Source organism: Thalassophryne amazonica, chromosome 6 (assembly GCF_902500255.1).
Source record: "Thalassophryne amazonica chromosome 6, fThaAma1.1, whole genome shotgun sequence".
Lineage (NCBI taxonomy): Eukaryota > Metazoa > Chordata > Actinopteri > Batrachoidiformes > Batrachoididae > Thalassophryne > Thalassophryne amazonica.
The window spans coordinates 32,726,632-32,739,718 of NC_047108.1; the positions used below are offsets into that span (position 1 = coordinate 32,726,632).

Consider the following 13,087-nt stretch of genomic DNA (forward strand, 5'->3'; position numbering starts at 1 on the left):
AATGGAAGTAAGTTTAATTTGGTATTTCGCAGATGTGAAATCTCTCGCCGTCTGGCAGTCCGTGACTCACGCGAGAGGTCATTTCAGCAGAGTTCCAGTTTAGGGCACAATGTAAACATACCTTGTGAAGTGTGGACAACAAGACAATATCGGGGCACAGCAGACGTTTATCACAGGTGCTACACCTCCTCTAGATAACCCTGTCAACTTGAGAGAATGTGTCATCATCATAATCAGTCCTGAACTCGCTGAATCCGCGCCATTCCCATCCTCGCTTCGCCATTGTTTACATCGGCTTTAAGACAGTGGAACTCTGCTGGCACCGTGGCGCATTCTGGGAAGTGTATGCGGCTGCCAGGGGGATTGTGGGAAACTATGAAACACTGAATGCTTCATTGTGTTGTCCTCTGCAATCCGCAGAGAGGTGGCCATTCGAGCGCAATGATGAACGCTTCCATAGGATCAAGGAGTCCGTGCGTGTCGAGGAGCGCTTTGATTGGATGCCGGAGCCTGAGAAGGGCTGTATTAATGGAGATTCATAGACTGGTCATACCTGGGAGGAGAGGACAGTAGATGCAGTGGGAAGAATAATACTGAAGAGATGCAGGTGGCTGTTAATAAGTCGGTGATTACGCTGTGCACACTTTTATTGCTTTGTCTCCTCCATGAAGTCATACTAGCCTTTTTAAAAATTATTTATTATTTTATTATTATTTACAGGGCTTCGCATTCTGTGGCTGCAGTCTGGAGCATCCATAGCCTTTTTTTCATATAACAGCAGCATAATAGCAGGGCACAGCCATCTTGAGCACTTTGCTCACAAACATGTCATTTCAGGCACGTGAGCAGCAGTAAACATCCGTGAGAGTGTCGCGCAGCAAATACTTGCACCTACAGTAGTGTTCAGAATAATAGTAGTCAGTAGTCAATTTATTTTCATTTATATAGCGCCAAATCAAAACAGAGTTGCCTCAAAGTGCTTCACACAGGTAAGGTCTAACCTTACCAACCCCCAGAGCAACAGTGGTACGTTTTTGAGTATATTTCTTATTGTTACATGGAAACAAGGTACCAGTAGATTCAGTAGATTCTCATAAATCCAACAAGACCAAGCATTCATGATATGCACACTCTTAAGGCTATGAAATTGGGCTATTAGTAAAAAAAAGTAGAAAAGGGGGTGTTCACAATAATAGTAGCATCTGCTATTGACGCTACAAACTCAAAACTATTATGTTCAAACAGCTTCTTGTGGCACAAAGAGAGGCCCATGATCCATGATCTGACGGAGCCAAGATATTATATACAGTAGTGTTCAGAATAATAGTAGTGCTATGTGACTAAAAAGATTAATCCAGGTTTTGAGTATATTTCTTACTGTTACATGGGAAACAAGGTACCAGTAGATTCAGTAGATTCTCACAAATCCAACAAGACCAAGCATTCATGATATGCACACTCTTAAGGCTATGAAACTGGGCTATTAGTAAAAAAAAAAAGTAGAAAAGGGGGTGTTCACAATAATAGTAGTGTGGCATTCAGTCAGTGAGTTCGTCAATTTTGTGAAACAAACAGGTGTGAATCAGGTGTCCCCTATGTAAGGATGAAGCCAGCACCTGTTGAACATGCTTTTCTCTTTGAAAGCCTGAGGAAAATGAGACGTTCAAGACATTGTTCAGAAGAACAGCGTAGTTTGATTAAAAAGTTGATTGGAGAGGGGAAAACTTACACAGGTGCAAAAAGTATAGGCTGTTCATCTACAATGATCTCCAATGCTTTAAAACGGACCAAAAAAAAAAAAAAAAAAAAAAAAAAAACAGACGCGTGGAAGAAAACGGAAAACAACCATCAAAATGGATAGAAGAATAACCAGAATGGCAAAGGCTCACCCATTGATCAGATCAGTTCCAGGATGATCAAAGACAGTCAGGAGTTACCTCTAAGTGCTGTGACAGTTAGAAGACGCCTGTGTGAAGCTAATTTATTTGTAAAAATCCCCCGCAAAGTCCCTCTGTTAAATAAAAGACGTGCAGAAGAGGTTACAATTTGCCAAAGAACACATCAACTGACCTAAAGAGAAATGGAGGAATATTTTGTGGACTGATGAGAGTAAAATTGTTCTTTTTGGGTCCAAGGGCCGCAGACAGTTTGTGAGACGACCCCCAAACTCTGAATTCAAGCCACAGTTCACAGTGAAGACAGTGAAGCATGGTGGTGCAAGCATCATGATATGGGCATGTTTCTCCTACTATGGTGTTGGGCCTGCAAATCGCATACCAGGTATCATGGATCAGTTTGTATATGTCAAAATACTTGAAGAGGTCATGTTGCCTTATGCTGAAGAGGACATGCCCTTAAAATGGGTGTTTCAACAAGACAATGACCCCAAGCACACTAGTAAACAAGCAAAATCTTGGTTCCAAACCAACAAATTTAATGCCTCGCAGATGTGAAGAAATCATGAAAAACTGTGGTTATACAACTAAATACTAGTTCAGTGATTCACAGGATTGCTAAAAAAGCAGTTTGAACATAATAGTTTTGAGTTTGTAGCGTCAACAGCAGATGCTACTATTATTGTGAACACCCCCTTTTCTACTTTTTTTTTTTTACTAATAGCCCAATTTCATAGCCTTAAGAGCGTGCATATCATGAATGCTTGGTCTTGTTGGATTTGTGAGAATCTACTGAATCTACTGGTACCTTGTTTCCCATGTAACAGTAAGAAATATACTTAAAACCTGGATTAATCTTTTTAGTCACATAGCACTACTATTATTCTGAACACTACTGTACAAACGTCGCATGAGTGTTGCTCGACAATACAAGAATGCTGCGCAGCATCTGAGCAGCACTCATGTATGTGCTATGTATGTGGGCTACTGGCAATTTTTAGCTGTATTTTTGTCACCAGTCCTCGTGACATTTAGCCCACATTTGGGCAACATGCGTCAACGCATCGTTAGTACCAATTCAATGGGATTCCAACTGATAAATTGTTGCAAATTTGCCTGTTGTGATGCAATTTTGTGTCTCCAACGTCTCACCAATAGTTGTGACCTAGTTAGATACTACCCTAAGTGATCTTGAAGACCTATTCAGTGACTTGGAAATGTCCATGTGTTCCTTCCCTCACTTGTCTCAAGAAAACTGTAAAAGTAATTATCTATATAGAAATAATGCAGTGTGTACATTTATTTATTTATTCTGAAAATAGAAGGATGGTGTATACTATGTGATTTATTTTGTTTGCAAATTCACTTAAAGCTGAAAGCACACTAGAAGCAAACTGTTTCATTTCAGCTCCACTGCGGTAGTATACAGAAGCAAAATTACAAAAACTGTCACTATCCAATTATGCACTGACCTAACTAACCAGCTGTGGCAATGTGACTTGTTTTTTTGTTTTGTTTTGTTTTTTAAAAAACTTTTGCAAGTGTCTAAATTATTTATTTTTTTGTTTTCTCATTATCTATCTGACAAAAATAAAAATGCTTAATGGTTCATTTGTTTCGAGATTCAAGACATGTGTCCATACCTGAGAATAAGGTAGCAGCTTTTCCACACCTCTTTCCCCAGGTAGGTGGTGCCGGCCCGGTACTGCAGAACTCCTTCCTTAGTGGTGGAAGCCAGTCGAGCACTTGATGTGTTGTACTGAGGTGACAAGGTCATGTCCATTGGATCCTCCCAGTGGACAAGTGAATAAAGTCGGATGGACACTTCAGATACCTGAAAAGAGGCAAGCATGACTTCACTACCATTATGAAATATACTAAAGTTTGCTAAAATGACCCACAAGATGATGAAAAACAGGCAAATACTAAAACAGGGTTTGCACAGCTCAAGTCAAATGTTGCTATAGGTGTGGTAGGCAAGGTGCCTCCCAGTACCACTCACATGTCATTTCTAGCATTATTTCAGATGCAATCATAGCAAAAAAAAAAAAAATACAAGTGCAACACCTTCTTCTTTGACAGCTGGCATGTGTGCATTTTGGTATTATAACCAAAACAGGGAGTACCGATTTAGACAATGGTGTTTATCATATTCCTGAAGTGAGGGATATGACTGTAAATTTTTTTTGGGGGGGGGGGGGGGGGGGGGGGGTTGGGGTTGAAATTTATAGTACCCATCTGTTTAAACTCTTTTAATCCATGAAGTTATGAATACAACCCCAATTCCAATGAAGTTGGGACGTTGCGTAAAATGTAAATAAGAACAGAATACAATGATTTTCAAATCCTCTTCAACCTATAGTCAACTGAATACACCACAAAGACAAGATATTTATTGTTCAAACTGAAACTTTATTGTTTTTGTGTAAATATTTGCTCATTTTGAAATGGATGCCTGCAACACATTTCAAAAAAGTTGGGGCAGTGGTATGTTTACCACTGTGTAACATCTCCTTTCCTTATAACAACAATAAGCATTTGGGAACTGAGGACACTAATTGTTGAAGCCTTGTAGGTGGAATTCTTTCCCATTCTTACTTGATGTATGACTTCAGTTGTTCAACAGCCTGGGGTCTTCGTTGTCGTATTTTGCACTTTGTAATGCGCCACACATTTTCAAAGGGCGACAGGTCTGGACTGCAGGCAGACCAGTCTAGTACCCGCGCGCTTTTACTACGAAGCCACGCTGTTGTAACACGTGCAGCATGTGGCTTGACAATGTCTTGCTGAAATAAGCAGGGACGTCCCTGAAAAAGATGTTTCTTGGATGGCAGCATGTGTTGCTCTAAAACCTGGATGTACCTTTCAGCATTGATGGTGCCATCACAGATATGCAAGTTACCCATGCCATGGGCAGTAACACACTGGTAACAACCTGGATGGTCTTTTTCCTCTTTTGTCCGGAGGACACGACGTCCATGATTTCCAAAAACAATCTGAAATGTGGACTCTTCAGACCACAGCACACTTTTCCACTTGTGTCTGTCCATTTCAAATGAGCTCGGGCCCAGAGAAGGTGGCGGCGTTTCTGGATGTTGTTGATATTTGGCTTTCGCTTGGCATGGTAGAGTTTTAAACTTGCACTTGTAGATGTAGCGACGAACTGTGTTAACTGACAATGGTTTTCTGAAGTGTTCCTGAGCCCACGCGGTAAGATCCTTTACACAATGATGTTGGTTTTTAATGTAGTGCTGCATGAGGGATTGAAGGTAAATTCAATGTTGGTTTTTGGCCTTGCCACTTACATGTAGAAAGTTCTCCAGATTCTCTTAATCTTCTGATTATATTATGGACTGTAGATGATGGAATCCCTAAATTCCTTGGAATTGAACATTGAGAAATACTGTTCTTAAACTGTTGGACTTTTTTCACACAGTGGAAGTGGTGATCCTCGCCCCTTATTTGCTTGTGAACAGCTGAGCCTTTTTGGAATGCTTCTTTTATACCCAATCATGACACACACCTGTTTCCAATTAACCTGTTCACCTGTGGAATGTTCCAAACAGGTGTTCTTTGAGCATTCATTAACTTTCCCAGTCTTTTGTTGCCCCTGTCCCAGCTTTTTTGAAATGTGTTGCAGGCATACATTTCAAAATGAGCAAATATTTGCACAAAAACAAACAAGTCAGAGGGTTTGTCCAGTATACACACAGTTTATAGATGTGATGGTCACATGCAAAAATAGGGGCAGGGAACAGTAGCACAATGTGGACAAAGAGGCTAGTTCCTGGCGCAGCAACATGAACAGCATGGCAGTTCATTTAGCAAAGGTCAGTCTTAGCTGAAGAAAAATATGTGCGGCTGTGAGTGTTTTTATCTGTATGTCACAGTGCACCCAGTGGATTCTCTTGGTGAGAAGGCCCCGCAGAGAAACAAAGCTGTTTGCTGTCCTTGATATTGCAGTCATACTGAATGCCTTCACAGTGGCGCAAATGCTGTCAGCATATGAACTTAGTGTGGAAATATGACATCATGATCCCTGAGCAAGCCGGATTCTAGCTATATTTACGTTCAAACATCAGGGAATCCTGCTTGAATCCTCCTCAAATCTGACTCCCACCCAGCATCCATATACGAGGTCTGTGAGAAAAGTATCCGACCTTTTTATTTCAAAAAAAATATATGGATATATATATATTGCAAAAAAATATATGGATTTGATGCATATGTTTTTACGTCAGCCAAGCTTGAACCTTCATGCACATGCGTGAGTTTTTTCACGCCTGTCGGTTGCATCATTCGCCTGTGGGCAGGCTTTGAGTGAGCACTGGTCCACCCCTCTCGTCGTTTTTTCATTGCGAGGAAATGGCAGAATGATTTGGGCTTTGTTCCATCAGAATTTTTTCAGAAACTGTTAGAGACAGGCAGCTGGAAACCATTCGGAAAATTCACATGGCTTTCGGTGAAAATTTTATGGGCTTCACAGAGATTACGTAGTGTTACTACTGCTTTAAGGACGGCCCACAATGGCGCACGGTGCACTGCGCTCCGAGCCGCGGTCGACAGGCAGAAACCACCATTTCATTTCTAAACGGATGGCTGTGTCGATCCGGGACCGTCGTGTGCAATTTCTCTGGTTATCACAAGAGCTGGACATCAGCCATTTTCCGGCAGATTTCACTTTTAACAAGAGATTTTGTCATGGAAAGCCGTGCGGAGGTTTCGCGCGTCACGACGGAGCCGCTGATGGAGCGAGACAAAGAACACCTCCGTTTTGGAGTGTCAGAGGACAAGTTGGGACATGCCTATCTCGGCTTTCAGTGGCTTACCAGTTGAGTGAGTATAAGAGAAATTGTGGAGAGCTGGGCACTTGTGTGAGGTAAAATGTAATTTATTTTCATCTGTTCAGTGGTGACAAGAAGCAGTTTACTTGTGAGTTTTGTGCCCCACACAATAATATTAATTAGCCTATTAGCTTTTGCTTGCTCACACAGTTTGCATTAAAAATAATGTGGCAATTAAATTAATTTTGCTTCTTGTTGTATTTGGTAACAATACCACATTTAAAAAATAAATGCAATGTATAGAGCAATGCCACTTATACTTTTTTCCTCTTCATGGTGCTACTATGGTCAGAGGTCACTAATACTCTGGTACATCATACAGTTTGGAAAATACAGTAGTTATAAAGATTCAGGAGGCACTTCAACATTCATGTACCTCACAGTGAGATTCCTGAGAGATGAACTTCACAACAGCCAGTTTTTCCATGGTTGCATCTGTCAGGACTGAAGGGAAAGGTGGCTCTCGACAGCCCTTCACCATGGCTGATCTGAGAACTGCCAAGAACCAGCTGAAGAAATAACAAAAAAAAGAAAGAAAAAAGAAAAGAGAAGTTGTACATAATCACCTGTAATGTCGCCGGTGTGACTATGAATTAAATATTCCAACACAAAAGTATGAGGTCTGTTAGAAAAGTATCGGACCTTTTTATTTTTTTTCAAAAACCTGATGGATTTGAATCACGTGTGCTTGCATGAGCAAACCTTGAACCTTCGTGCGCATGCGTGAACTTTTTCACGCCTGTCGATTGCATCATTTCCTGGTAAGCAGCCTTTGTGTGAGGTGTGTGTCGTGCGCTCTGCGTTTTTTCATTCCAAGGAAAAAGACGGAACGACTGGAGCAGTGCCGCATCAAATTTTGCCAGAAACTGGGCGACAGCCAGGTGGAAAACATTCAGATAATTTATACGGCTTTCAGTGACGATCCTGTGGGCATCACACAGATTAAGGAGTGGTACAACCGGTTTAAAGACGTCCGCACAACGGTGGAGAGCGAGCCGCGCTCCGGTCGGCCATCAACATGCTGAAATGACCAGATCAATTCCAAAGTGAACGCTGTGGTGATGCGGGACCATCGTGTCACTATCCGAAAATTGCGGTAGAAAGGACATCAACACTTTTTCGGAACATTCCACTGTGACAGAAGATTTGGCGGTGAAAATCATGCCGATGGCTTCGGCACGAAGCTGCCAACGGCGGAGCAAAAGCGCCTTTGTGTTGAAGTCTCACAGGACATGCTGTGACATGCCCACCTCTTCCACAATTTCTCGGATAGTCACACGACTGAAAAGTCACCGAAAGCCGTCTGAATCATACGAATGGTTTCCACCTGGCTGTCGCCCAGTTTCTGGCAAAATTTGATGCGGCGCTGCTCCAGTCGTTCCGTCTTTTTCCTTGGAATGAAAAAACACCGAGCGCACTACACACACCTCACACAAAGGCTGCTTACCAGAAAATGATGCAATCGACAGGCGTGAAAAAATTCACGCATGCGCACGAAGGTTCAAGGTTTGCTCATGCAAGCACACGTGATTCAAATCCATCAGGTTTTTGAAAAACATAAAAAGGTCCGATACTTTTCTAACAGACCTCGTATGCTGTGGAAGGTACCATAATTTCTGGACTACCAAGTGCACCTGAATATAAGCCGCATCCACCAATTAAAAAAAAAAAGTTGTACATAAATGGGCCGTACTTGTCTATAAGCCACAGGTCTCCATGGTGTATCATGAGAAAAATGTTAGAAAGATTTTTAAACTTTTAATTAAATATGTACCGTAATTTTTTTTTTTTTTCTGAAAGTGTTACAAGTAAATATTGACCAGCACGGCATCCAGCCTGCACACGGTGGCGCGCGGCATCTCTGCTCCACACAGATAACTGAGTAACTTTAACTTTTTTTTTCTTTTTGGATCATGAGATAATTTCATCGCATAAAGCCAGGATTGCCTGGTGTCTGTGGTAAATGAGACGTTAATCAGGCGCTGTGACTTTTTCAACTTGTGGCGCAAATACAGAGACCTGATGGGGAAGGGTGGGGGGAGAGAAGGCTCCGCTGACTGATCTGATGGCGCAACTGTAGCGCAAAGTGCCGAGAGGGACTTCTTCAGGCACAACAAGGAATTAAAGCATTTTCAGATGTCGCTTTCCAAAATCAGGAGACTTTATGTGGATAATTTTGCTTCAGGACATGATGATGAATCCACTAAAATGAACAGGTAAGACTTTATATTTACTTTGTGTGTGAAGTAACACCACATGAGGACTGCAGCTTTCTGCCAAGCAATGAACGGCATCAACTGATGTATTTCGACTTATGAGAAAGCATGTAAAATCCATAAATTAGCTGCATCATTGTTTAAGCCGCAGTGTGCAAAGCGTGTGAAAAAAGTAGCAGCTTATTGTCGGGAAATTACAGTATTTTATCCTGAAGACTTGAAATATGTATGGTGCATGACATACAGTCACCCAGAATACAAGAATTTACCGAGACAAGAACATTCATAAGACTGACTTTTTTGTCAGGAATATAACAACCATTCAAGCACAATAAAACTTGTATACAGTGGATTCAGGTGGACCAGTGAATTTTGTCCATTATGAATGGACAAACGTCATTATATGTATAAAATGGACAAAATCCGTTATACGTATAGTAAGTCCCTTCAGCTGCTGCCTTGTTTGCCCTCTGGGTCTCCACAGCAAATCTAAGGTGGATCTGCATGTTGAATTGGCACACGTTTTACGATGGATGCCCTTCCTGACGCAACTTCACAATACATGGAGAAATGTTCCAGGGCTGGGGTTTGAACCGGGAACCTTTCATACTGAAACCACATGCACTAACCACTTGGCCACCACCCCTGCAAAAGCCATTATACATATAAAACAGACAAAATCCATTATATGTATGTAATGGATCAGTTACAGACAGTAGGAGCCTAACAATCTACCGGGAATCCTGAATCGGGAGCTGTCTCATTTAATGAACGGGTCAAAACATCATCTGAAAAAATAAATGCCTGCTGTGAATAAGCACCAAATATTATGTGCATTAAAAAGATTCCATTTGGACAAGTCAGTCCACTGCCTAGTGGTTCCTTAAAATCATAAAGTATGAAGGCCCTGTCACTCCTTGATGAGTTAGCCTGCGTATACTGACAGCACCGTTTCCACTGAGTGGTTCGAGTTGGTGCTGCACAGTATTATATGTGTCAGAACGGTTAAGTCTGGCTTGGTTTATGTTTCCACCGCAGGCAGGACCCTTTTTTTTGGCAGGTGGAACAATCAAATATTGACGAGCATGTCATTGAGTGCATGCATGGTATCACATAGCATCTCCAGGCAAAATTAGTAAATTGAACAATATTTTATTTATTTAATTTTTTTTTCTTTGTGGATCATACAGTTGTATGCAAAAGTTTGGGCACCCCTGATAATTTTCAGGATTTTCCTTCATAAATCATTGGTTGCCTGGATCAGAAATTTCAGTTAAATATATCATATAGCAGATGAACACACTGATATTTGAGAAATGAAATGAAGTTTCTAGTATTTACAGAAAGTGTGCAATAATTATTTAAACCAAATTGGGCAGGTGCATAAATTTGGGCACCCTTGCCAATTTATTGATTTGAATACATTTAGCAGTAATTATTGGAACACAAAATTGGTTTGGTAAGCTCACTGACCATTGACCGAATCCGATCATGAGAAAGGGTATTTAAGGTGGCCATTTGCAAATGTTTCCCCTATTTGTATCTCTTCTAATGAGTGGCAAAAGGGAGCCTCTAAACACCTCTCAAGTGACCTGCAAAACCGTTCAACATCATGATTTAGGGGAAGGATACAAAAAGCTATCTCAGAGATTTCAGCTGTCAGTTTCCACTGTGAGGAACATAGTGAGGAAATGGAAGACCACGAGCACAGTACTAGTTAAGGCCCGAAGTGGCAGGCCAAGAAAAATCTCAGAGAAGCTGAAGCGAAGGATGGTGAGAACAGTCATAGTCAACCCACAGACCTGCTCCAAAGACCTACAACATGATGTTGCTGCAGATAATGCCTCTATGCATCGTTCAACTATACAGTACACTTTGCACAAGGAGCCTTTTCTGCATACACGCCACAGAGTCGCTTGAGGTATGCTAAAGCACATTTGGACAAGCCAGCTTCATTTTGGAATAAGGTGCAGTGGACTGATGAAACTAAAATTGACGTTATCTGGACATAACAAGGGGTGGTATGCATGGCTGAAAATAACAGCATTCCAAGAAAATGCTTGCTACCTACAGTAAAATTGGAGGTGGTTTCCATCATACTGTGTGGATGTGTGGCCAGTGCAGGTACTGGCAATCTTAAAGTTGAGGGTCACATGGATTCCAGTCAATATCAACAGATTCTTGAGAACAATGTTCATGAATCAGTGACAAAGTTGAGTTGCCACCGGGGCTGGATCTTTCAACAGGACACAACCCTAAACACCGCTCAAAATCTACTAAGGCATTCATGCAGAGGAACAAGTACAATATTCTGGAATGGCCATCTCAGTCCCCAGACCTGAATATTATTGGAAATCTGTGGTGTGATTTTAAGCGGGCTGTCCATGCTCGGAAACCAACAAACCTGAGATGTTTTGTAAAGAAGAATGGTCGACGGTATCTTCAACCAGAATCCAAATTTTGTGTGCCCAAATTTATGCACCTGCCTAATTCTGTTTAACAATTATTGCACACTTTCTGTAAATCCTATAAACTTCATTTCAATTCTCAAATATCACTGTTTGTCTCCTATATGATATATTTAACTGAAATTGCTGATCCAAACAACCAATGATTTATAAGGAAAATCATGGAAATCATCAGGGGTGCCCAAATGTTTGCATACAACTACAGGTTTTTAATTTCATCGCATGCAGACAGAACCGACTGATGCTTTTAATGAATGAGTTGCTATGACTTTCAACTTCTTGTGGCACAAAGAGAGGCCCATGATCCATGATCTGACAGAGCCAAGTGCACAAAGTGCAGGTGTCACAGACACCTGCACTTTGTGATATTATATACAGTAGTGTTCAGAATAATAATAGTGCTATGTGACTAAAAAGATTAATCCAGGTTTTGAGTATATTTCTTATTGTTACATGGGAAACAAGGTACCAGTAGATTCAGTAGATTCTCACAAATCCAACAAGACCTAGCATTCATGATATGCACACTTTTAAGGCTATGAAATTGGGCTATTAGTAAAAAAAGTAGAAAAGGGGGTGTTCACAATAATAGTAGCGTGGCATTCAGTCAGTGAGTTCGTCAATTTTGTACAACAAACAGGTGTGAATCAGGTGTTACCTATTTAAGGATGAAGCCAGCACCTGTTGAACATGCTTTTCTCTTTGAAAGCCTGAGGAAAATGGGACGTTCAAGACACTGTTCAGAAGAACAGCGTAGTTTGATTAAAAAGTTGATTGGAGAGGGGAAAACCTATACGCAGGTGCAAAAAATTATAGGCTGTACATCTACAATGGCTCCCAATGCTTTAAAATGGACAAAAAATCAGAGACAGTGTGGAATAAAACGGAAACAACCATCAAAATGGATAGAAGAATAACCAGAATGGCAAAGGCTCACACATTGATCAGATCCAGGATGATCAAAGATTGTCTGGAGTTACCTGTAAGTGCTGTGACAGTTAGAAGACGCCTGTGTGAAGCTAATTTATTTGCAAGAATCCCCCGCAAAGTCCCTCTGTTAAAATAAAAGACATATGCAGAAAAGGTTACAATTTGCCAAAGAAACACATCAACTGGCCCTTAAAGAGAAATGGAGGAATATTTTGTGGACTGATGAGAGTAAAATTGTTCTTTTGGTCCAAAGGGCCGCAGACAGTTTGTGAGACGACCCCCAAACTCTGAATTCAAGCCACAGTTCACAATGAAGACAGTGAAGCATGTGGTGCAAGCATCATGATATGGGCATGTTTCTCCTACTATGGTGTTGGGCCTATATATCGCATACCATAGGTACCATGGATCAGTATTGGATATGTCAAAATACTTGTAAGAGTGCCATGTTGCCTTATGCTGAAGAGGACATGCCCTTGAATGGGTGTTTCAACAAGACAATGACCCCAAAGCAGCACTAGTAAATGAGCAAATATTGGTTCCAAACCAACAAAATTATGCCTCGCAGATTGAAGAAATCATTGAAAACTGTGGTTATACAAGTAAATACTAGTTAGTGATTCACAGGATGCTAAAAAAGCATTTGAACATAATAGTTTTGAGATTGTAGCGGTCAACAGCAGATTCTACTATTATTGCGAACTCCCCTTTTCTACCTTTTTTTTTTTTTTTTA

The 13,087-nt window shown here is 41.0% G+C and overlaps 1 protein-coding gene across 2 annotated transcripts in view; it reads right to left on the minus strand.

The window, feature by feature from the left end:
- plekhm2 (pleckstrin homology domain containing, family M (with RUN domain) member 2) overlaps positions 1–13,087 on the minus strand; it is a 95,447-nt gene that overhangs the window by 29,288 nt on the left and 53,072 nt on the right. For both annotated transcript variants that reach the window (XM_034171946.1, XM_034171945.1), the window contains 2 exons: positions 7,116–7,248; positions 3,539–3,729 (listed from right to left, as the gene is read on the minus strand). In XM_034171946.1, the coding sequence (XP_034027837.1) occupies positions 3,539–3,729; positions 7,116–7,248 (324 nt within the window). The remainder of the gene's footprint in view (positions 1–3,538; positions 3,730–7,115; positions 7,249–13,087) is intronic.